Source organism: Colius striatus, chromosome 3 (genome assembly GCF_028858725.1).
Source record: "Colius striatus isolate bColStr4 chromosome 3, bColStr4.1.hap1, whole genome shotgun sequence".
Lineage (NCBI taxonomy): Eukaryota > Metazoa > Chordata > Aves > Coliiformes > Coliidae > Colius > Colius striatus.
The window spans coordinates 22,644,278-22,671,499 of NC_084761.1; the positions used below are offsets into that span (position 1 = coordinate 22,644,278).

Sequence of the window (27,222 nt, forward strand, 5' to 3'; positions counted from 1 at the left end):
AACAGTGACAATATTAAACACTTATTCAGACACACATTTAATTATTATTGGTAGGTAACTATTCAAGAAGTCCATTTCTACCTTCTCCCCAGTATATTCATTACAAAAGGAACTCTAAAATTTAATTAACTTTTCCTTTATGACAGCTTTCATAGAATAATAGAATGGTAGGGCTGGGAGCGACCTTTAGAGATCATCTAGTCCAACCCCCCTGCAGAAGCAGGTTCACTTAGATCAAGTCACACAGGAACGTGTCCAGACGGTTAGGGGGTGTTGAAGCATTGGACCTGATTCAGATTTTACTCTGCACTGATTTACAATTGTTTAATTTTTCAACTGTAAGCCATTTATATAAATGTGATTTCTGAGTCAAGTGAGATATAGTTGAACAGTGTGCTTATATTTTAAATGTTACCAAAAGATGTTACAGCTATTTAATAAATGAATCATCAATTTTTCTTAACATAATTCATCTTGAAATTTGTGTGTGCATATGTATTGTATCAATTATCACAGATCATCAAAAGTATGCAGTCAGTACACCCTTTAATCATCCCTGTAGAGGCCTTGGAAAAGGGCAAAGTTTGAACCATGTCTCAAATGACATACATATTGGAAGAAAAAACTCTGTCTCAAAATCAAAATGTCATAAAATCATCCCTGCACCAAAAACAAGAGTAATAAAAAAAGCTTGGTGAGTTCATTTAAAATAAACAAGGATAGTATTACTGTCTTTGAGGCAAAAAAAGATGCAAACTACTTCTATGAATGCAATAAAAATAAACTATTTTAATAGATACATAAATAAAATGTTCAAAGTAGAATTTTCCCCCCAAACATAAAGATGGCCTAGCTTCTGTACAGAATCTGAACAATATTCATGTGAATACTAAATTAAATAATCACTTGTTACATTCAAAATAATTGGAGGCAAATACATAATGAAATGATGCACCTGAATCACTCTCCTTTCTCACGCTAGCAGTTTATACAGTACTTTCATGTTTTACAGTACTCTGAGGACATGGATCTGTTAAATAAAACTCTGAATGGTAGAGTGGAAATACAATTTAAAACCAAAGGAAGAAAAACCCGAACAATCTTAGCACCCAAAAGGGTACCTTGCACCACCCAGTAATTAGTTTTAATGGAAGCAAAATAAGTACTGTGCTGTAAAATAAATTATGTCTTTTACATATGGTTGTAGAGTTATCTTAAAGTGTTTCAACATTACATTCACTTTGGTGATGTGTTTTTGTCTATGCCTATAATAAATTATACATGGTGTATGCCACCTGTTCAAGTGTGCTGAGTAGTAACCTTTTGGTTTTACTACAAATGAGGGGAGCTTAGCACATCTAGGGAATTTTAAAAAATATCTCTCCTTTATGTAAGACAGAAAGAGTCTAATTCAGAGCAGCTTTCCTCCTATCGTGCTCGTCTCCCCAACACCTCTAAAATGTTACTCTGATGGCTTCATATTTTTGCTGTGCTATATTAAAAAGTTGTCATCAATTGATGACTAATGTTTTCTGACCACAGAGGTTCTCAAATTTCATCTTTCCCTTCTGTGAGTCATCTCTCAGTTTAAGAACATTTGCCATTAACATTGCCATACTCTCCAAATCTCCCAACTAATTTAGGCCAGGAACCACTATTTGTTCATCAAAAATGAGTTTACTGAAATGAGGTGCGATCGCCGTTGTTAACTGGAATGTAGCAGCGATGGGTGAGCACCATTCATCTTGTTGAGAAGAAAGTTTGTCATGGGGATGTTTACATGCACACAAGGCAGAATGATGAGATATCTTGTGCTGCTGAAATCATAAAAACAAGTCAAAAGATGGCAACTTTCATCCATAGTGCAGAACTTGCATTTCTAGTATATTCTGTCAGAGTTCAAGAAGGCTGGGCCAAGCTGACTTAGACTTTGCAAAACAGCACACTTAAGAGTCTATCCGCCAGCAAGACGTGAATGGCAATGTAACGATTGCCCTTTTTTCTTGTTTGTTTTTTTCTTGTTCTTATTCTTCTTTTGCTTATTCACACCTCTACTTTTGTCTGATTTCTTTTTCTTTTCATCCTCCTTAAACCATGGACCCCAAACTCCTCCATTCAGCTTTGGGTTACTCCGAGGGTCCTTGGGTGGGTATCGAACAGGAACTGCAGTCTTGTTGAAGTGTGAAAGCCTGCGCAACAGCTGCTTCACTACATCTGGGTACCTTGAGGAGAGGTCCACGCGTTCATAGGGATCAGCGGTGATGTTGAAAAGCCACACTGTTTTGCCAGCTGACCAAGAAATGCGTTCATTGTGCCAGCGGTTGGGGCCCGTGTTACTGAAGGCCTGGGGAGGTACCCAGTCGCTGTAGCCTGGATTTCCCGTCAGTAGTTTCCAATGATTCACTCTGATGGCAGACTGAATTGCGGTGTTCCAGATCCCATACCCAGCTGCCCAGGACCCGTTTTTGGCTTTGGTGTAAATTGGATCAATGTTGTGCAAGATGTCCACCCGTGGAGAACGTCTGCCTTCGCTGATGGTCTCCCATATATCATAGCCATCCAGCTGGATATCTTCATCAATTTGCCCTTCTGCCAGTGTGATCAAAGTGGGGAACCAGTCTGTGATGTGCACCAGCTCCTTACACACAGACCCTTTGTTTTTCAGAAGGGGGCTGTGGACAAACCCAACAGCACGGATACCTCCTTCCCAATAGGTCCCTTTGCTTCCTCGGAGAGGCCAGTTACTTCCTCCAGCCATTGGTTGCCCACCATTATCTGAAGAATATATGATAATGCTATTCTCATAGTAACCGTAACTCTTTAAAGCGAGGGTTACGTTGTTTATGGCTTCATCCAAACACGCCAGCATCGCAGCATACCTTCGCCTGTTGATATTATTTATCGATCGATAATGTTCAAAATACTTGCCTGGTGCCTGAAGAGGTGAATGAACAGCTTGGTAAGCAATATATAAGAATAAAGGTTTCCTGGGATTATGAGAAGCTAAGATTTGTTGTACTTTTTGTGTGTACATCTGGGTTGAATAGATGCCGTTGTCGTGATCCCAAGCTGCATTGTCGTTCTCGTACAAGTCATAGCCACATATCCCAGGGCTGTCACATTTGAAGTGAGTGTAATAGTCACCACTGCCTAACAGTGAGCCAAAGAAAGTGTCAAAGCCTCTCTGTGTGGGCATGCATTCTCTGCGATAAAACCCCAGGTGCCATTTGCCAACCATGTGCGTTGAATAACCAACCTCCTTCAGCTTCTGAGGTAGTGTGACATTATCCAGAGGTAAGCAGTTGGGCTGGGTTGGCCGTATGATGGAATGCTGAAGGCCAGTGTGTATCTGGTACCTGGAGGAAGGGAAGAGACAGGCATCAGGATGAAGTATAGCGAATAAAATGCTCAGGCCCTTATGCATGGACACTGTGTGCATAACTGCAACAGAATGTATTGCTATGCATGCAGCAATTTTTCCTGGAAATATTTGGAAGTGCATACGTCAAAATCTAATAAGGTCATGATATTAAATCTGCTGAAACAGGAGAATGGCATCTGTTTTGCTTCACAAGTGCTTAAGAGCGGTTCCCCCACCTCCTTTGGCCAGTGGGCAACAATACTGAACAAGAAACATGACACAGCACAATCACACACTTCCCTCCCTGCTGGCCCCATTGTTAACATTTTAATTTCCTTGTAGCTGTGAGCAATGTCAAAGGACATCAGAGGCAATGTGTTTCCCGTGAACCATTATTTGGGCAGTACTGTTTTAAAGCGCTAGCAGTCAGACTCATAGACCCTTCTGGTATCCTTTACGTTTAATACAAACCCTACAAAGCAGAACAATTGTGTTGGCCCTGCTCAGCATAAGCAAGTCCTGCAGCACAGAGTTGAGAGCTGAAGGCCCAACAGTGGGACTTCTGATCATCCATCATGCAATATGCATATGGGCTATGACTTGGCAGAGATAGTATTATAACAACTGAGTCAATCATCAGCATGCACACGACGGGGCCTGGCTCTACTCTTTCCTGGAACACCTACAGTCCTATGCTCCAGTACTTCTCTCCTGAGTAAAAGGATTAAGTACACGAGGATGCCTAGTACTCAAGCACACATATGCAGTTACAGTGAAAGGAAGTGAGAATTTCAGCACTGGAGCTCTTGCTCAGCAGCTATGTTCTGTCCTTGCCTAACTGTTCAATGAAATGTTTCCCTCTGTGAACGGAGTTTGTCAAAATACCGATATATATATTATATACACAGGAACACAGATATTTTGAGGTATTTTTTTTTCCTTCACAGAAAGCTTACATGTGTCCCCATTTAACAATGATTATATAAAACTACATGCAGAAATACATTTTTCACAATGCCTCATAATCTGCCAGTGGCAACATATCTACAGCGTACAAATATGCTGGACTTCAAGCATGTGATAGCAGCATATTTAAAGGCTAGAATAATAAATTCTGCAGTGCAGTACAGTCTATGCATAAAGAATACACATGGCTTCCATATGATTAGAAAATGAATTCAGCATGGACAGTAGTATCAAAAATCAAGGACAAATCCACTTATATGAGTTTGACAGTAAAAAATAACATGGAACAGTGCATTGTAAAACCAAAGACTTCTCCCTGAGTGTGAGAATAGATTAAACTCTCAGTAATAAATAGAAAACTTAGGTCCACCAATACTGTAAATCTTCTCCAAAACCACTTTTTTATTAATCTGTGGTAGCAGGAGGTGAGACTTATTGACACATTTTGCTAGTACTGCCAATCTGACTGGCCTCCCAAGCTATCTAGAAAATGAAGAACATTAGTCTCCGCCTGCCTGTGAATAACTTCAAGTCTGTTTTTATATGATGTCTTCTTGGCCAAGATCTTAGAAGACAGTATAGATGTCTCTAATGCCTGCCAATCTGTAAGAATTGTGTAACCTCTGTTTTATTCCTGAACTTTTTTTCCCAGAGCCACAAGCTCTAGTCTAATTAATTTATTGCAGAATTTTGAGTGTTGCACTCCTCTGCTTTAAGCTGTGCCTGTACTCAGGACACTGCAGAGCTGCTGCTCTTTGTCTCTCTGGCAATTTTTCAGAGCATTGTTTCTGTTACTCATTTGCGGATCTGGAGCTCTGCCACCCAGTTGTCCCCAAACTCACAAGCTGCTGCACAAGCTTCTGCTGACACAGAAGACACTGCAGTAGTTAAAACGTACTCAACAATTTACAGCTTTCTGGGATCTATATTTTGCTTTTGTAAAAGAAATATCATGCACATACAAATATCTACATCTTTCCCAGGATGCAAGCGTAAATGTTCTTCTCCTTTTAAACCAGGTAAGCTACAATAAGGAAATCATGCTGACTGATGTCAGCGCCTCAAACTTCACTCCATCTTTGAGAGTCCTCAGGGAACTATGTTCACAATACATTTCATTTCAATATTCCTCCTCTCTTTCCTTCACCTTGTTAAACTCTTTCAGCAAATTCCCCTTATTTGATCCAACTGAAATAGCCTTTGCCCCTACCCTGCTATTTTAGTAGACAGCTTCTGTTTTCTTCAGTGCTGACAGCCTCCTCTACCTTGAGATAAACCCCCAGTCCCAGACGGGTAGTTTCTCCCTTGATAAGCTAATTTTGCTAGCAGTCAGAATTTTCTCTAAAGCAACATTGTTGTAGTGTTATACTCTTCTTCTCAATACAGAAGCTGAACCTGGGCAACAGGCAATACAATCTGTGACACATTACAAACACTTTACCTCTTGACAAGGCCTACACAGAAAGTATGATTTTCATACAAAGTTAATTCTGATGAAGATTTCATAAACAACAGGCAGATTCCTCAGCTAGGGCTTTTCAGTGATATATCCAAGCATGAAATTCCAACACTGTTAATCTGACAGCTACTAAACAAAAAAATATAGACAATTACTCTCAGTTACACGTATTCTTAGGAAGCTATCTGGCACACAGCAAAGCATCTTATTTCAGCAGTTCCATCAGTAAGTTAATCAATATGCTGGCTACAATGCACATACTGCAGTCCTGATTCAATTTGCTGCTGCAGTCTTTTTCCAGGAGACTTTGGTGTGTTTCCCATATGTGTATGCTATTTATGGCATGGCCGTGCTTCTGGATACACATATATACACACATACAAATAGATAAGCATGACAAAGGGCTCTATAAAATGAACTTTAAATAAAAACACTTAAACTGTAGAAATGTTTCAAAGACATATCAAGCTCTAATTATCAGAATGTTCTTTACTGTTACATAAATGGCCAAGATTTGTTCACTTTTCTGTGCCACATGCATTCCTAATTATGTGTTGATGCTACTTTTTCAGTGAAAGTGTTTTCAAAGGACTTGCTGATCATTTATGGGAAAACAAAACAATGTGAGCAGAAGATGGCGGTTATATGAAAGTAAATGGCAATAATAGCAATGCAAAAAGTGTCTCAGCATTAATGTTTTGAAACGGTATTTAGACTGTGTAAGATAAAGAAAAATGGAACACAGCAAAACATGAAGGAAATAAGAGGCAGATGCTGATTTGGGGTTAGTTCTCTAGAAAGATAAACTCATGAGCTCACTAAGTGCCACAAAATGTCTATGAAATATGTTCTATAGATTTCATCACTTTCTACCACAAGATTCTTTAGCATATATTGGTGGAATTTAATCTCAAGTGCAGAAAGAAAATTATGATTATGAATAGTCTGGAACTCATTTTCATAATTACAACACGAGTAACCAGTTAAATGTAAGTAAATGCTGGCAGGGCACAGAATCTCATTTCATAGTTATTTTAGACATTGACCTTTATGGACAGTATTTACGTAAAGGCAACAGACTGAGAATATTCTGTATAAAGTACAGAGATTCAAGACTTGCAAATACTTTATACATAGGTACTGTGTTCTCATTGTCCTTTTATCCTACCCCTCCAAGTCTCTAGATCTTGACTGTCTCCATCAGATACCCAAAATGTGACAAGGAGCTAGGTAAAACTTATGTGATACATTCAGCTAATAAAATGGATACTGAAAAACCATTTACCCTCACTGGATGAGAATGGCACTTCTTTGTGCCTTTCCACTCTATTAGTGTGGAAGCTGTTCAGATGTTTACAGTAAAAACACTGTGTTAACTGTTCCAGCTAAGGCAGCTGTTTAATGCTAGTTGACCATTACACCACTTTGTTTACTTGTTTGCAGAGGAAACTTTAAAGCAATGGACTCCCAGTGGGAGTATCTTGATGACTTCATAGGTCCTTTGCTTCTTGGATGCTGAGTGAAATATTTCAGAGGTTTCTTAAAATAAATAAATACACAAATAAATCCTCCCTCCTGAGTCTGAGCTCAGGATACTGCTTTCCAACATGATTTCCCTTCTCGTTTTAATCTAGAAAGACACAACACTAAGTCAGTAGCTTTTACATTTCTCCTACCTTCAGAGTGCAGAGACCATTAAGTTGTTGAAGGTCAACTGTACATTCAGGTGAAAGTCTTTGTGGATGAAAACCACCATGGGGATACTAAAGTCAATTTGACCTGAGCTTGAAGAATGCATTAACATTTGGAGGCTTAATTTCCCTCTTCTGATGTCCTTAGTAAAGTTAAATTAGTTTCCCAGCTCTCATCGGGACAGCAAACCAAAGTAGAGAAGTGGATCAATGACAGTAATCTTTGCACATTTTCACTACTGTTCCTCTGAAGCGGAGAGCAAGAATTAAGGTCCTGGCATTCCTCACATCCCCATGGTGCTTATGCAGTCTTAAACATATGTAGGCCAAACCAGTTTTCCTTAAAAAAAGCTTCCCCAAGGAGTTTTCTATTGAATATTTTCCCCCTTAACTTCAGAGTGGGTTCTGTACTGGGAAAGGAGCTGGGATGTTTCTAATTTTGCAATGTGCATGCATAAAACTATTGATTTCAAGGTTTCATAAATTTAAAATACTGCATTAATTGTCTTCAAACTGAGATTCTTTTAAAGCTCGCTGAAATAACAAAGACGCACAGTTTGAAGTTTCTCATTTCAGGAACTTTTGCTAGCATGCTTCTAGTCAGTACATGTGGAAAATTTATTTTATTATGTTTGCACAGCTCAGGCTATGTAAAAAAAAAATTCTCATTTCTTTAAATAATAAACTCAAGCCTAGGATTTATAAAAGAAAATTTTAAATTAAAGAAAGCCTGAAGTAATTGTAAACAGCACTGAGGTATGCATGCTACATTAATGAATGGGATCATTATTGATGGTTAATGCACTTCCTTGTTAAAAAATAATAAAGTATAGCAAGTAGATACCAGTCTATAAAGCAGGCTTAGGCACTGCTGAAGAGCACACTTTGACATCTTACGTGAAAATGTTTGTACAACACAAGAGCTAAAAATCTAGCTATTCCAGATGAGTAAACATGACAGAAATTTGTCATAGCAGACTGAGGCCTTAGCAGAGTCCACAAACCCTAATTGTTTGAAAAAGCTGTTACTTTTGGCAGATAGATTTACTCTCATTTACCTCAAAGTTGTTTTGAGGTCTGTAAGATGCTTGTGAGGGAAGCAGAAGCTACCCAGAAGCTCTTCTGCTTTCAGCCCTCCAAACAGGCTGGTGAGGAGCATGGCAGAAATATGCCAAGTTCCTGATCAGACACAGACGGATCTGAAAAACATCACACAAACATGATTTTGCACCAGAAACACTTGCTGCGAAACCCAAAATGTTTTATGCTGAATCTGCAACAGTATTTAGAACTAAAATCGGAGAGTAGAGCTGGCAAACAGGAAGGTTAATACAGGAGACACTGAGGCAGAGGATAGAGCTAAGCTGATTTAAATGAGATGCAAATGAATCTATCACAGCCTGACATGAATTGCTGTAAAGCAGTCACTAAGTATCAGTTCATAGTCCCTTCAGACTGATGACAACGAAAGCCATAGCCTGTAGCCATGGTGCTTCTTTCTCGTTTTAAATTAAGCAAATCTGCTGATAAGCAAAAACTTTTCTAAATTTTCATGTCTTTTTTAGAGACAGACAATAAGACTTACCTTTGCTACTACTGACTTATCATGCCTCCGTGAGAGCAAAAGTAGGCAGTAGTCACCCCAGCATTTGTTAGGGTAGCAAGTTGGAGTATCTACTTTAAACAAGGCCAAGTCATCTCAACTCCATCAATCACATTTCTTTGGTATTGATGGTCTATGGTAATCTATTCCACAAGATATATTTTCTAGAGGCTATCATAAAAGCTTTAGTCTTCTCAGAAACAATCTTAAGGAGCCTTTAGCCTATACCATATAAGATATAGTTCACCTTTTAAAACTAGAAGCTATAGAAGAAGAAGTTCTTTTGTGTCCTAAGTTCTGCATACTTAGTTCCAAAGTAAAGTTACAGCTAAGGCTCAACATATAGTTTAAATGAGAAAGTGATTTCAGCCAGGTAGTTGGCTGAAAAAGGACCAAAGCAAGCAATTGAAGTTTGTGCCATGAGCATGAGTGACGCGATAGGTATGGGTATAAGTCAGCCATGCGGTATTTTGTCTTGGTTAAAATTCTGAACAACACTAAGGAGTGAAGGAAATGCCTTCTGCATTAGAACATAATCTGTCACAAAACGTACCTTTTTGCTGAACAATATAAATTAAGGCTTGAAAGGGTGATTTGGCTTATGGAGCCTATTTTTCTACCTGCTTAAGATTTACAAGAAGAAACACAGGCTGGGCAATGAGTCACTTCAGAGCAGCCCTGCAGAGACGGACTTGGCAGTACTGGTGGATGAAAAACTGAATATGACACAGCAATGTGTGTGTGGAGCCTAGAAAGCCAACCACATCCTGGGCTGCATCACAAGAAGCACAGCCAGCACAAGTAGCACTCCCTCGAGGGAGGGAATTCTCCTCCTGTACTCTGCTCTCATGAGACATCCCTGCAGTACTGCATCCAGCTCCGGGGTCACCAACAGAAGAAGAACATGGGCTTGTTGGAGTGGGTTGAGAGGCCATTAAGATAAAACAAGGGCTGGATCACATCTCCAATGAAGACAGGGTTGGAGAGTGGCAGTTGTTTGGCCTGGAGAAGGCTCCAAGGAGAGCTCACAGCAGCCTGCCAATACCTAATGGGGCTACAAGGATGAGGGGTGATGGCTCCAAATTAAAAGACAGTAGATTTAGGTTAGACGTAAGGAAGAAGTTCTTCCCTATGCGGGTGGTGAGGATAGGGACAGGTTGCCCAGAGAGGCTGTACCTGCCCCATCCCTGGAAGTGTTCAAGGGCAGGTTGGATCAGGTTTGGAGCAATCTGGGCCAGTGGAAGGTGTCCCTGCCCATGGCAAGATGTTAGAACAACATGATCCCTTCCAAACAAAACTACTCTACACCCAACCCCTACCATTCTATGATTCTATGATTTGTGGGTAAGGTATAATACATATCTACGATACTGTCCCAGTGGTTTGAATTAGATATGAAATACTTCTATTGATATGTGCAAATGATACTATATCTCGGGAGCTACTTCTCTGAGATGAGTACGTGACTCAGAAGAAAATCTCCTTGTAGAAAAAGGGGGAGCAAAGATTGATTACCACAGTACAGAGGTAGTTCTTCACTGAAATGTGAGTTATGGCTGGAGGGTTCAAATGAGCTCTGCTGCAGCAAATGCCATGCTGTATGGTGCCACAGCCTGACCAACACGGCTTAACTTTTTTTTAAATTTAAAGGGAGGCAAAGAGTCCATTTTCTGAAGTAGTCATAACCCCTCTGGTCCTGATAGTCCTCATTCCCAACTATTCAACTAACTGAATGCTGAATGCATGCCCAGATGAGACGTGGGTGCGTGTCATTGACTCAGGGTTCCCGCTTTCCTTAGGAAAGAAACTGTGATTCTGTGATGAGGCATATGGGCGGTAGAACTTGAGTGACTCTGAACAGGTCCCTTGGAACATTTTCTCTGCTTGAGTCTTCTGTCAATGCTAAATATGTGCCAGAAAAAACCCTCCATGAATGTATAATTTAACCATTTTTATCTTCTAGCTTGTAACTTCAAGATTTGTGAGGGGAAGGCAGGTTATGAATGTAGATGGATCAGAGGAGTGAATGCAACATTACAGACTGTGAACTCCAAATCTTTGCAGACTTTCACTGTGTTGGCCCACAGAAAGCTAAATAGGAGTACTCACATGCAGACATGTACACACACATTCATTTAATCTTCAGCTGTATTCCTTGAATTTTTATGTGCTTATAAATCAGAGCAGAAAAATATCCACTTCTAACCAAATGTTTACATAAAAAGTCTAACTCAAATTATTTCCTGTTTTATCATTCTGGCAGCTCTACTGCAAACATTTCACTTGAAGGACCTTACCCCGCGTTCAGGTTTTTGGGGGGTAGTGATGTTTTTTTTAGTGTTTCTAAATAGCTAAGGCTCTTCCATCAAATACGGAGGGGGGGAAGTCGTGATTTATTAATGGATTACTAACATTCTGATTTTTTATCCAATTACCTTTTTCCAAGGACCTACGGGAGGCGAGGTGTCTGTTTAACCAAGTGCCATTTGAATTTTGATGCATTAACTCAAATTCCAAGTCACTTGGAAATTCTGATCTCATGTAAGCCCTGACATTTGGTCATTTGAATAATGTCCTTACGTAACTACATCTCTTTTACTGTGAATGTATTTTTATCATCTAGCACCTAGAAATGCCACCCAGAGTTACATTAAAAAAAAAACCACATTTATCAATATCAAGAAACAGAAAGACTTCCAGTGAACTCCTTGTGATGGTTCAGAAGCCCCAGTACAGCCACAGACTTCGCTGTTCCAAACCTGGAGAAATAAGCCAGAAAATGCTCTTTGTGGCTCTAATTTCTGACCAATTTGGCACTCAAGGATATGCACCTGCTCTGCTCTCTTTTATCTCCCCAGGTCCTGCTGATGCAACTGGCACCCCAGGAGCGAGGCAGAGCTTGGTGAACAGTGGGAAAGAAACCCTTGTCTCTGGAGTTGCTAGCTTTAAAGCAAAAATAGCTGATTTTGGAACCAAGCTGGAAGAGAAAAGAAACAGAAAGCTTTATCTGTGTTTCCTTGGGGTTATTATTGCTGCTTGCAAAGAGTTGTTAGGGCATGGAAAAATAAAAATCACAGAATGAAACCCAAGAAGAAGTTTCAACCTTAAATCACCTCACAAATTAAGTTGTAATTAGTATTTTCATGCACTAATTGTTTGTTTGTTTGTTTTTTAAACAAAACATTATTAAACTGGCAGTATCTCCACTACTAACCTTTCCTGTCATTGAGACAATTTATCTGCTCCAATGGGAGGACAAAAAGGATAAAGGAGAATGTGGGAGTTGGCAGCAGCTGGAATTCATATGTGTATATGCAGCTATTTTCTTTGCTCCCAGTTAGCTGCAGCTGTGGAAACAGAGCACAATGTTTTCAAATCTATCACTGAATGTTATTCATTCAGAAAAAAAAAGGGGGGGGGGAAGTGTGACTTCATAATCAGTGCTCTTGGTGTCATGTCTACATGTAAAGTGATATGAGAAGAAAACAATTTGGTACTAAATACTTTGCATGCCAACCACAAATTCGGACATCACCACCAAATTCTGGGCTCTCGGTAAATACAGAACCCATTGGATATAACACCCAATCAACATGTTAAGAGGAAAAGAAATGCGCTCCTGTGAGTTCAGGAGTATACTGGAGCTGCACTGGCAAGAAGAGAAACTCACATAAACAGACTATCCCTGAATGTTTGTCTGAAGTTGAGGTAAGCAAACAGCAAAGGAAAACCAATTCAGTAGTAAGAGATGGATTTTTAAGTACTGCTTCAGTAATTTTTACAGAAGGAAAACCAGAAGAAAATGACATAAATGGAGTCTAAATGCCAGTTATTGGCATGCAGAAGAACTCCTTCCTCAGGTACTTCAAAAAGTGGCCTGCAGACCCTGTTGCAAGCACTACACACGGCACTAGCAAGAGCAGCATGTCAGAATGGGAACATAGCATGTACTGTCTTGTAAAGGTTCTCTGTGCTACAGCATCTAACTCCTGAGCATTTAAAGGGTGTAGAAATAGCCTTTATTTTAACCTGTGTGTTGGCTGCTGTGCCAGAGAGAATACCAACTCAAATACTGTTCATATCCTGGGCTAGTTATTCATACAGATTGCCTAAATTTCTATGTGTCTCTGCCTAAAAGACTACACTGATTGGTAATAACACAGGCATTTTCACATGACCAGGAAAAAACAAGATTTGTCTTGCAAATGTGTGAAATACTTTTCAGCTAAAAATCTCAAAGCTGAAACTCACAATTCTATGACAATTAAGGAAAATTAGTTCATCTTCATATACAAAGAATTTATTCAGAGAACACACTTAAGGGACATGGAAGATGTCCATTATAGGCTTGTCTTTCATAAGAAGATACCTTTCATAAAAATGGCGTACTTGATAGAAGTCCTTAAGGTAGCAGCCAAACAGTTATTTTCTTACCTTACTCTTTAATTAAAGTACCTATTTTGACCATTTATTACTATTTCTGAATTAATATTGGCCTTGTGTATTATTCATCTAACCAGTGTTTAGGAGTCTGTATCGATCTAAATGCTATAAATGACCTTGAATTGATGGCAAGGATGACTGAGGACAAAATGGCAAGATGTAAAATATACCTTAACAACTACCACATCATGGTTTTATAAGATGTCATTTGAGAGAGATAATTGCTTTATAATTAAAGAACATTATGACACTGGAAAAAATTTGGATTATTCAGAGCTTCTGAGACATCTCAAGTGTTTTAGATACCTTCACACAAGATCCAAACTTTGTGAAAGCTATAATGTTCTATTAACTGTTTAACAACTACATAAACACACCATTTCTGAGCATGACATTGGAGAATGTCAGTTTCATTGCTCTGTGGAGTTTAAGTATTTCATAAGCCATTAAGATTCTTTTGAAATTTTAGATTAGTCTTTAAGACTCTAATTTAAAATTAAATTATTAGACAGGCTAATCAAGTGGTAATGGCCACAATATCTCTTTAGTATTTATAATTTTCCTATTATCCTGTTTATAGTACAATGCATGCTCAACTGCCTCAAAGCATCTATTATAGGAAAAAGAGAACAGATTTTAGCCACTTAATCAATATGTAGCTACTCAAATAGAAGGATCAATTCCATAAATTTAAATTGAATATTCTTTCAGATAAGTTTTTTCTCAATGTCATCAAAATGAGTCCCTGAATTAAGGCATTAAATGCCTTTTCAAGTGCAGAGATTCATGGTGACCACTAAGTAATTAAGAAATATTCTTGGATTATTATTTCTTTGTAATTTCAAATTTGCTATTCTATTTATTCTACTTGATGTGGTCTATCATGTAACATTATTGTAAAACATGTATGTTTGCATTAAAAGGAAATTACTATCTCTTCATCTTTCATATATCCCACAGCAATTCAATGCAGCAGGATATCCACCTAGAGCAATGACATACAGCTGAGCATTTCTGTTTAAAGCTTAATTACACATTTCTAGACTCTTGCAATTGATATTGCTGATACAGCAGTTGCATATTAAGTGATAAGCTGTTATTAAAAACTGGAAAAAATGATGCCTTTAACCATTGTCTCTACAGGTATCCTGGGACAGGCACAAGCCAAAAATCATTTCATGCCACTACAGAGTCTCTGCTAGAACTGAAGTATTATTCCAAGAAAAGCTACAGCCCTGATAATATGAAGAATAGTTTTAGTTGGGTTGAAAAAAAAGAAGTCATTTTGACTTGTCAACAACATGTATAGATTTCTCGGCTGACATTTACTGGCAACAGCAGTAGCACTGAATCATTAGCAAAAGGAATAACCTTGACTTGAAAGAGAGGGCTCGGAGCCAAGAGACATGCTTTCTTCTGGATTCTGCATAGTTTTTAGCCTCAGCATTGCAATCGACCTCTAATTCTGTTGTCCTGACAATTTCATACCAGTTTGTTAAACTTTTATGTTTCTCCTTTCCTTAAGCAGGGATAGTACTCTGTTGTATCACACAGCTAACAGTCCGAACAGGGTTTTTAGCCTTCTGATCAAAAACACTGGTGGGATGCAAAGGAGCCTCACCCTGATGCAAAAAACTGTTTCTATTTGCATTTGTTAATTCACAGCACTTAAAACTCTACTTATTTACAATTACTGGTAGTTATGAACTAGATCCTACTTCTTCAATGAATTCAGGCTGTTGTTAGTGCTACTGGATTTTCTTTTATACTTCATGATTCACTTGAGAGATATTGTATTAAAATCTATTTTTCATAATTGACCACGACGTGCAAGTCCATTTTTGATTAAGACAATGGCTGGTGTGCAGTTCCTAAAGAAATAATGTATTAAGATCATAAAATATTTTATTAACCTGGGCTCCAGATCAAAGGATCCTGTTTGACAACACGGGTAAATGAAACATCTTTGTTTATTCACACGGGAGAATCAACATGGAAATAAAATGCTTTCGCTGCCATTATCTGAGTGGATGTAGGTGTAGGTGTGTTTTTGTAGTGAAGGAAGGAGTGGGGAGCAGTGCTTCAGGGCTGTCAGTCATTTAACTAACACATCAGAGATACTATATGCTGTATAATATTGCATAAGGAAAGTAAAATGTCTGTATTCACAGCAACACATTTTTCTTACTTTAGGGATTTTCAAATTTCTATAAATCAATAAAAGTACGAAGACAAATTGAACTCTTTCCCCACATATCCTTAAATGCCATGGTCATCAGTTTGCTTCTTTTTTTAAAGCTTCATATGTCAGAACTCAAAAGGAACAAAACAAGTTGGTACTTCATTGAGTTGTTTTCTGCTTCTGTCCTAAATGGATGTGAGTTGCTATCTTTGTGCTCTGTCAAAATTAGGCAAAGACTAGGAAAATGAAATCAGAAAATCAGTGAAGTCAGAAAGCTCTGTTTTGGTGATGAATGGTAGCCCATGTGTCTGATGGTTGCAAGATGACAGGGCATGGGGCATGATGAAGCCCCCTTCCACCATCACACTGCACTTCCCCTTCTCTTCAGTCTCCTACATCACATAAGAGAAGAAACCAGCACTAATGAGGGATGGAGGTTAACAGCATGCCTATTTCTAGGCCTCCATGTGACTGAATAATGAAGTGATTTGGATAAATGCTTCTCTATTTCCCTCTTAAATCCTGCTTAGCAGAACAAGTAGTGCTATCTTGCATGTCACTGCTGCACTCTCTAACCCTTTCTAATGATCGGTAGTATCTCCTTTACTTTGCTCCTGAGTCACATTTTTATTTATTATTTCCAGTGCAGGACTGTCCAAAAGCCTAAGAGAAACTGAGGCCTCGGTGTAATAGGCCTAGAAATAAAATGGAGTATAAGATAGTGGGTGAATAGAAACAGGTGCCTAATTATTGTTAGTCTAACAAAAATCTATCAACCAAATTTCTTATACATAAAGCAATTATGTTTAAAACCAAAGGCTACATAAGATATTTGCTATAAAAGGTAACGACACTAATGAAACCGTGGTGCTTTCTTTCAGACGATAGTAGGTGATTTTGATCCTAAACAAAATATCATAGGAATGACTCATGGAATAGGCTGAGTTGGATAAACATAACTGAGGTGTAAATTTGCCACACAGTGTTTTGTCAGTAAGCATCCAATACATGAAACAATTAAACTCTAGTATATTCATGGAACCTACGTATTGATGCCATCTGTATTGTACATCTGCTTTTTATGGGGCTTATCCTACCTGAAAACATCTGCTTAAGAAGATGATATTAGCATCACATACCCTGTGATAAGTGATTTAAAGGCAGAAACCCTCTCAAAATTGTAGGTCACTTATACTAAAGTAGGAGGTATATAATCCTATATGTGTAATATTCTATACTATGCCATACTATAAAAGAACGTCAACACAAACAGTAACTTGTCACAGATGGATGAGATTATCAACCAGACTCAGATATCAAAACTAAGAATGAAGCTTTCACTGGCTTCACAGGGTCCTTGTTCAGACCTCTAATTTTGGTACTTCAGACCTACCTGCCTTTTGAACACTCTCAGGCACTCAAATCAGGCGATCTGATCTAGGTGAACCTGCTTCTGCAGGGGGGTTGGACTAGATGATCTCTAAAGGTCCCTTCTAACCCCGACCATTCTATGATTCTATGATTCTATGAAATGGGCCACTATCAGATAAGACACTTGATAGCAATCCATTTTCTTCTACAGTCAAACCAAAAGATACTCAAATATTCATACTTCTTTCAGCTGTCTGCTGTTCTTATATTTCACTACATCCTACTCGTGTATATTATACAGAAAGAACGAGCATAAATTATAGTGTTGTGTTACTAATTGATTGCATATGTTGTCATAGCCCATGAATTTCCATCACTAACTTCAGTAGCTGAAACACAACAAACATAAATTGAAAACAATTAAGAAAAAACAAAGTAATTTAAATTGTGATCTTTTAGAATGTGAGGCATTTACTTTTCCAAAGATTTCTTTTGGATCTGTGAGAAAGATAACCTTTAAAAAAAAAAAAGAAAAAGGTAGAAGTAGTGATTTCTTCACAAACATTAGTTTTGAGGGGAAAGGAAAACATATTTGTCATTTATCCAAGCGTTTGTTTCATTAAATAGCTATAGAGCTCTGATGTGGGAAGATCCCCCTTTTTTTACAGACCTTTTGTACCTGCTTAAATACCTTGAAGATAGAAGAGTTTTCTTCAAGGGCATGGATTTAAACAACTGTCTAGTTTTGAACTGATGTTCAAGTGCACTTCCAGTCTTTGCACGTCACAAGAATTTTAGAAACCAGTCAAAAAATGATTTTACAGCTAAAGACACAAATAAGTGCCTAATGGGATTCTCAAAAACATCTCTAAATCACCACAAAACAATATAAGTGTCAGCAACTAAAAAAAGACCGCTCTTGCAGAATCTGCATTAAAGTGAGTACAAACTCATGTATATTCGTGTGTGCATGGGAAGGTCTCATGGGGAGGTCTAATATGACATCTAGGACCTTAGAGGAGCATAGCAGCTTTTTTATTAGGCTAAAATATGTACACCATCTAAAATGCTTATTTTGACAAAAAGAGATGAGTAAATTTTTCCCTGTTTTGACTTGTAATCCTCTTGCCCCTAGAACTGGCTATCATGCAAGCAAATACATGAATGATGTAATCCTCTCCATCCCCTCTCCATTTTTTTTTCTTTTGCAAAAGGGAAATTAAAATGGCGTACTCTGGTTTTCTCAGAGATTCCAAACCAAAATGATCATCATTGCAGAAAAGGCACTCCTACCTATTTCATCTTCAACCTTAGGGTTTCTTGTGGGAGCCAAGCATTTGTTCAAAAAGATGACAGTAAGACCATAACCCATCACTCCTTTTCAAGTACAATTAACTACATCGAACATTACTCAATCAGTGGCAAATAACTTGTGGTTCCCAAATCACTTGTCCTTTCAAGGTTGTGAAATTATGGATTTCAGTGGTTAATAGTCATGGTAATAACATCAAAAAAGTAACAAAATGCTGTAATGCCAAACAAATGAGTCTGTTCTTGTTTTCAACATTCATCTCTGTGTGGGGAGAGGAATATGGGAATTGTGGGGATTGTAAAGGGAAAAGAGGGAATGAGAAGAAAGAGGAACCATGCATGCTTCATATCTGTCGTAAGCGAGAAGATAAAAGAGCCAAGAGAGTTAAAGGAGGAGCAAATCAGCACAACTGAATGCACACGCAGTAGTTTGCCAACACTATATAGTGTTGTCTGCATCACAACTGTACAATACCACACAGAGCTGATGAGTTGTGACAATACCACAGAGTTATCTTCATTTGAGAGAACGTGAAGATGTTAATAAAACTGCCAAATACCATCTGTTCAGTTTCGTTCACACAAGACTTTTCCATTCCTTAAACTAATCTGTCTTCTGAGTACAGCTCTAGTGGGTAATATAGGAGGGAAGCAGCCCAGAAGAAGCTGTAAACCCTTCAGGGAGCCTGTCAGCTAACTCAGTAACACAATCCTTATCTATATTTTCTTATTAGTAATAACAATATATAACTCATTTACACAGCTTTTCCTTTTCAGTCACAAAGAACTCTACAAAATAAATAAATCAACATCCCTCTTTTAAATATAGGCACTCCGAGATGGGGAAAAATGAAGCATCTCTCAGAAGTAAACCAGTGCGAAAGGCATAACTGTAGAAAAGAGCTCTGGTCTTCCCAGCTTTGCAAGTAAGAAAAGTCCACGATTATGTTCAGTGCCCAGAGATGGAAAACAAGACAGCTCTTTAAAAGGCAGTTTCATGTAAGAAAGGGTTAGAAAAGTGAGTACATAGTTGAATGCATGGTGCAAACTGATTTTCAGTGACAAACTAGATCAAGTTCATGTCTTGAAAAATTTCTCTACAGGTTTTTATCCATCTAGAGTAATAAAACCTGACACTTCTTGAGCTGAATTTCCTTACTATGTACAACTTAAGCTTAATAAGTCATTGCCAACATTGCAAATACTCTCAGAGCAATGGGCTTATCAGATCAATTAATCAAGTTTATCGCAAAAGTAGATGCACACTGTAAAACACATTTTCAACTTGTTCTGCCAATGTGCCCATGCAACTTAAACCATGCTGCCTAAATGCACCAGTTCTTCACTAACTGCCCCAGTTGTTCAATAATCAGCATATAATATATTTTGTATTGCAGTAATCTGGCTGCATGACGGCAACATTTCTCAACAGGTTTTCATGAGCAGCACTCTATAAATTGCAGAACCAAGTTCCTAGTTTTGATTTGTGTTACAATCAAGTATCTGTTTTTCAAAACCAGGCTTACGTATGTGTGTTCAAAGAACAAGAGAGGTGGCTAAAGAGTCAGCAGCAACAAAATAGGATAGCAGCAAAAGATCTGTAAAGCCTTAGCTCACATTCCTTGGCAAGCTAGAGTCTGGGCTAAACATGCATTTTGGCTCTGACTTAGGAAAAACGAAGTTTCTTCTATCTTTTTGATATAATCTATTTAACCAACTGGGAAGCATCACTAATGGTCATTTGGGGAAACTGCATCAATCTCTACTGCTAAGAATGGTGACTGTTGCACAATATTCAGAAGAAAGAAGGGAAAGATGAAAAACCCATGGAAAACATATTATAATCAGAGTGAAACTGAGTAATTTCATTAGGGCTAGATCCAGTTATTAACTTTATCTGAAACTTTAGATTAAACCTTTCATTACTTGTACACTTTCCTTTACAACTTTCAGTACAAAATATTTTCAACATAAAGCTAGTAGTAGGTATTGTTCTGTAAGTGCAATATTTTAAAAACAAATAGCTACTTTTTCCAAAATCAAAAGAAATTTGAAAAGTGTCTAATCTAGACACAACAATATGTAATAATATTGTAAAGCACATCATGAGCTAGCTAATAGGCAACATAATTACTTCCCAGGCTTTTATTGTCTGCAAGTTAAGATTTTTTTTCTGGTTTAGGTGATGGACTGGTGGTAGGGTTTGGGTTTGGTGGTTTTTTTTGTAATGTTATTAAAGTTTAAACCACCCAGTAAATTATCAGATGTTGCTTCCCTCCTGCTCCTTTTTCATTTGCAGATTTCTGAAGAAAAAATATTATTATTTATTATGCTGAAGAAGAATCTTGTGGAAAACTAGTTTTCTGCACTTGGTCACAACAAGCATAGTTTGGAAATGATCCATCAGCATAACAGCAATAATATCTTTGGAAATACATACTCCCGGCACAGTTGCAGAAAAGCCATGGCTGAACACACTTTTTCTTGAAATATGTAAGTCAAGTTCATTTGTGGGATGCAAAAGGAAGTTTTACACTGTCTCTTCAGTTCTTTGGTATGTTACATAAACTGCCTTTCCCCTTATTTTCATAACAGGACATAAATATTTTATAAATTTTAAATAGAAATATAATATAGATTATATTTATATTAATATATTTTTCTCTCATAAATATTTTATAAATATTTATGAGAGAAATTCATCATCTTTGTCCATCAAAATAAAAAACATCTCAACAAAAAATCTCCAACAGTAATTCTGCTTGTTGCCAACACAACAAGTCAACTTGAAGGACAATAAATTTCCACTTAACACTAATATCAAGGTTGTATGGAGACAATTGTATTGTGATATATTAGTAAAAATAGAGGCCAAGGAGCTTTTAATTAATTCTTTATATACTTTAATTTAGCCACTCCCAAAGATACAATTAAAAAAGGAATAAGGGAAGAATCTCTTCTCTCTCAGTGTGGAATAATGCAAAACCTGATTTCTACTGGAAAAATAAAACCATGGCTGTAAATGTCTCTGTATCTTATTGCGTATCTGGGATCACAGATGACAATGATACACAGGCTGTTGTGAGGCTATTCCAAGCCAATGTTCAATGCTTCATAAAGTCCACAAGGTTTTGTGGTATTATGGAAAAATAATTATCTAATACAAGGTATGTTATACAGCCCATCAAAGTATCTCAGTCCAGCATAGCTACAGAGGTCTGCATTAACTTTACTCTCTAGAATCTTCCAAACATTTCCAGTTCAGAATAAGTGTCTTTTTCCCCCTCCACTTTTCCCCATCTGTCTTCATTCTCATTCCTGTGGGATTAGGAAAAACGCCATGCTTGAAATTACAGTCAATTGCAATTCTAGAATGATTGATTTGACAAGGAAATATCTGTTTTTCTTCCGAGACTACCTGCATTCTCTGTACAAGATCTGAAATAGCTGTTAGAACTGTTTCTCGGTTGACCTCTGAATTAAGATGTTAGCTTCATTATGATTTAGAGCACTTGCTTATGGATAAATGTCCTTTTTATTTCATTTGTGCCAGACAAATCTCTCAGCAGTATTCCTTCTGAGCATATAAATATCCTTTGCCTCAGCTACATTTAAGGATTTTATGTGCTGGAATAAAAGCCTCGCTGGGGTTCTTTACTAGGGTCACTGGGACCAAACCAATATGAGCTTCACAGATTCACCCACAAGAAGCTCTGATTTTGCCTTCTGCTTTGGTCTCTATAGTTTTCTTCCGCATTAATGTCACTGTTTTGCCCAAGTTCACCTATTAATCTCTTTGCAAGGCTCCAGGAATACGTGCATCTTCTAGAGCTTTCTTACATTTCAAATAGCCTATTCGTATACACTCAGGATGAATGCTCATGTTGCTATCTTTTTCTACTGTATGTTAGACTTCTCCAGCACAGTAAAAGCACTTTTGAAAATTCAAGAGTAATTAGATCTGGCCCGCTTCCTGGTGAAATAATATTTCCACTAAAAAAAAAAAAGTCTTTGAAGATACAGGCATATCAGCCTTTATTGTTAGCACCATGGCCTGAGATCTGGAGAAGCGGACAACTCTATCAGTTGCTCTTTTTAATCTGTTCACTGGATAGGATCATAAACTGATGAGACTCCTGTCACACTACAGACTTGGTCTCCAAGTCAAAAAATAGTGCAGCAGCTTTAATGGCAGCTAGAGGACTGTCTAAGGGATACTGGACAGATAGGGTCAAGTTCCTGCATTCAGGTTCCTGATTATGATCACAGACTCAAAACCATTTTTTTTTAGTATTAGAAAGCATTAGCAGGTCGAGGGAGTTTCTGCTCCCCCTCTACTCTGCCCTGGTGAGGCCTCATCTGGAGTACTGTGTCCAGTTCTGGGCCCCCCAGCTCAAGAGGGACAGAGAACTTCTGGAGAGAGTCCAGCACAGGGCTACCAAGACGATCAGGTGACTGGAGCATCTTCCTTAATGAGGAAAGGCTGTGGGAGCTGGGGCTGTTTAGTCTAGAGGAAACTGAGGGGGGATCTTATTAATATTTACAAGTATCTAAATGGTGGGTGTCAGGAGGTTGGGGCCCTTTTTTCTATGGTATCTAGCAACAGGACAAGGGGTAATGGGATGAAGCTGGAATACAAAAAGTTCCATTTAAACATGAGAAAAGACTGTTTTACTGTGAAGGTAACAGAGCACTGGCACAGGCTGCCCAGGGAGGGTGTGGAGTTTCCTTCCTTGGAGGTCTTCAAGACTCACCTGGACATGTTCCTATGCAACCCGATCTAGGTGACCCTGCTTCTGCACAGGGGTTGGACTAGATGATCTCTAAAGGTCCCTTCCAATCCCTACCATTCTATGATTCTACGAAACTAAGAGTTTGTAATATCTTTTGCCAAAGAGAGAGAGAAGAAAAAAAGCCCAGAACCACCCAACCACCAGAAGTTCTTGTTTATCTCTTCATCTCATGCATCAATACAACGTGGGACACCTTTCAAATCTCAGAAAAATAAGAAAAATACCTCTAGTTCTACTATGCCAGTAGGACATAAACAGAAACAGCAAAACAGGATTTCAGTCAATGAAAGGACAGTTCAGACATACACATAACCTCTAATATATAAGAATTCTCATTATATAAGAAACAGAATCCTGGAGCCAACAAAATAAAAAGTACTGTATTTTGCTCATCCACTTGTTTTTCTTTCACTTTTCTATCTGAAAAGAAAAAAAATCTTTTTTGCTATAATCTCTTGGGATGGAAAAAAAGAAGAAAATTCTCTCCTGTAATCTGCAGTTTCCAAGGTGTGTTACTGGGGCAGAAAAATGAAACAAAACAACAGACCTCATTATGTTAAAAATTTTAAGTGAATAACTATTATGGAGCTCTCGATTAGCCTACAGATGAAAAAGATAGATTTAAATTAGCTTGCTGAACAAGTGGTATCATGTGAAGCATACTAAATCTTTTAACAAAACACTTACACACTATTTCATGCTTGCACTAGGAAGAATGATTTCTCCCACTCACTCCCTCAGGAATGTGCTTACAAAATTCCACTTCTCCTGACTCAGTAAGTCCACTGCAAAATTCTTCCCAATTATGGCCATGTTTTCAGCTGCTTGTTTAAAAGGTGTTTGATGGCCTTTTATTACCTGCAGATAGTTTATTTTCTAGAAAAGAAAGAACAACAAACATTAAACACAATTTAACTGCACATTGCAGTTTTCCATCCATAAACTAGCAGCTAAAGAAGAGAATAAAGATTCAAGAAATGTGGAATCTCTCTACTCTACTGATTTGTCTCACACTTCCTTTGAAACATAGGACAAACTACATAGGACTCCAACGCTTTATTAAATAGTAGCATCCTCTTGAGACCTTGTTTTCTCCACACTCTCTCAGAGGTTGCCAACTACAGAGAAAATTTGCCTTGGTCTTGGCACAAATCTACTTTCACTGACAGTTTAAGCTAATGCTGTGGTCTGAGTTGGCAAAGCCAAAATGTTGTTTCTGTTTGCTCCCTCAGCACCTGAGCAGTAACCTCTGACCTTGAAAAGGAGTCGGATATGAGCAAGGCCAGAGTATCTTAAGCCAGATAGCTAAGCTGAAATGAATCTGCTTATCACAGCTCTTGGTTTTATCAAACCAGAATAACAATTCAGTTAACCTCCTCTCAGAACACTGTGAAGCCAGCCTTATTCATGTCTCTATGGCTGCATGAAATCCTTTGAGAGAGGCAGCTATGGAGGGCCAAAGCAGCAGTTTCCATGATTCAATGATTTTCTCAAGCGTCTGCGATGATAATTACAAATGATGAATTTCTTCCCCTTTTTGGGGGTTGGACTAGACGATCTCTAAAGGTCTCTTCCAACCCTACCATTCTATGATCCTTTATTGCTCTGAAAATGGCTTTTGAAAATTCCTAGTGCAAGTCCAGGGTGAGAAAAGGATAACAAAAAGAAGGGGAAATCAGGCCCATCTCTCCTATTTCTTGCCTTTTGTCATTGACTCACATCACCAATACTCAAGTGTTTTGTTGCTCCTGGCTCTACTTTGCCCTGCCTAAGCACAGGCAGCACGAGGGAAGCTACACACCCTCCTAGAAAAAGGTTTGCTTCACTGGCTCTTGCATTACCATCCACCTACACAGATTAAGACCTGATTTCTTTCTTTCCTCGCTTCCTTAAATAATGAATTGATGAAGTGTAGATTTAGAAGCAAGTGATATCAGCAAACTCACAGTAGCCTGTGACCATTTTTAGTTGTTTTTTTTTTTCTTAAAGACTAACGATTGTGTGCTGTAAATAGGTTAAATCATCTATTTCTGTGAAGAGAAGCAATCTGTTCTCTCTCGGTCATGTTTTCTGGCATGCCAATCTCTGGTTGAACCACGTAAACATGGAACACTCAGTTTTTTCACCACGATCCTTAGTGCCAATGGGGCAGAAAGTAGGAGGGGATATACAGCTAAGCTGCATTCAGGTTTTTGTGTTTTCGTGTGTTTGTGTGTATGCTTTTCTCTGAGTTTTCTGTATTACCTGTTTTCAAGTGCCTGCCACTCACCTGCTTTTATTTAGATTGATCTAGGTTTATTTAGATTTAACTAAACAACTAGTTCAAGGAAATCCACATTGTTCTTTCTAAACAGTATATCAAATAATAGCTTAAAGAGAATGACATTTTATGTTCAACAAATTACTTCTATTTTACTAAGTTGTCTCTTTTCATTAACCATGGCAAAACTGCATGCACATATTAAATAAAATCTTGTAAATAACAGCTTCACTGACTCTTAAATGTAGGTTCATCTAGCTAACAAAAAATGTGTTAATGTAAAAATACAGGAATGGACAAATAATGCTTCTGAAATGTATGTTAAATACAAGGAAGAGTGCAGTCATTAACAATTAAGTGAAGTAGTAAATCATCTAATTGGGACTTCATCTCTGGAGATGGATCATAGAAATCATAGAATGGTGGGGATTGGAAGGGACCTTTAGAGATCATCTAGTCCAACCCCCCTGCAGAAGTAGGTTCACCTAGATCAGGTCGCGTGAACATGTTCAGGCAGGCCTTGAAGACCTCCAAGGAAGGAGACTCCACACCCCCTCTGGGCAGCCTGTGCCAGGGCTCCCTCGCCCCTCACAGTAAAATAGTTTTTTCTTATATTTAAATGGAACTTTTTGTGTTCCAGCTTCATCCCATTACCCCTTGTCCTGTTGCTACCTACTATAGAAAAAAGGGACACTCCAACCTCTTGACATCCACCATTTAGATATTTGTAAATATTAATAAGATTCCCACTCAGTCTCCTCTTCTCCAGACTAAACAGCCCCAGTTCCTGCAGTCTTTCTCTCTATGAAAGATGTTCCAGTCCCTCTTGAGCCTGGACACAGTACTCCAGATGAGGCCTCACCAGGGCAGAGTAGAGGGGGAGAATTAGAGTGGTATGAAGTTTTCTCTCTGGCTAAGGTCTTTTGCTTGCTTTGTGTGTACCACACTTGGGATGGAGCCATGTACTTGACATTATCAGCATATCACACTCTATCTCTGGCTCTGGACCAGCTTTGTAAGGCTGTCCTGGCATGTGAAGAATCACAATGAGTGTAAAAAAAAAAAATCTCCTGTACGGTTGTACACCACCTTTTTTGCCCTTCCTTTTGCAGGCATAGAGAGGACATTGCCTCAGCGAGGAATGGCACAGTCTGAGTATGTTGCCTTCTTAGTCTTTGACACTGATTTGAGCATCACTTGCTTGACAAAATGGGAATGGAGAGGAAAACATGAAGCACACTGTCCCATGTAAACTACATATGTTGACTCAGCATGACCCATACACTCAGCACAGAGGTGGGAGATGATGTATAGTCACTCATTGACTGTGGCAAAAAGATTAAAATAAATGTCAAAAATTGCATTTTCCAACTTGCAAGAACCTGATTTATATTTACAGTAAATATTTCTATGTGTTCTCTTTCCTTTGCTATGGTTTCCTAAAAGCAATGATTGACATTTATGACATGAAGTCCGTGCTGTTTGGGCCACTTGCACAAAACATTTTAGTATCCTTTTAAGGATCCAAAGATAAAGTTATGCTCTATGTCTAGTCCATTTCGGCTCTGAATTGGAATACTTTCCAATATGAAGTCACTAACTAGTCTGCACTGGACCACTGTAAACCTGGAGCGTTTCCATTCACATCAATGCTACTAAAGTCGTTAATTGTGAAAGGCAGGAGATTTTGATGCACTGGAGGTTTGGGGGCAAGACGAATTGACTGCAGTTAAAGCGTGGGTTTTAAAACTCAAACTGATGCAGGGTTTTTAAGAAAACTGT

The 27,222-nt window shown here is 38.4% G+C and overlaps 1 protein-coding gene across 1 annotated transcript in view; it reads right to left on the reverse strand.

Annotated features, from left to right (window-relative positions):
* Positions 1-1,736: 1,736 nt before the first annotated feature.
* The window catches only part of ARSJ (arylsulfatase family member J), a 44,814-nt gene continuing 19,328 nt past the window's right edge, over positions 1,737-27,222 (reverse strand). The window contains exon 2 of the mRNA XM_061993548.1: positions 1,737-3,356. Within this exon, the coding sequence (XP_061849532.1) occupies positions 1,955-3,356 (1,402 nt within the window). The 3' untranslated portion in view covers positions 1,737-1,954. The remainder of the gene's footprint in view (positions 3,357-27,222) is intronic.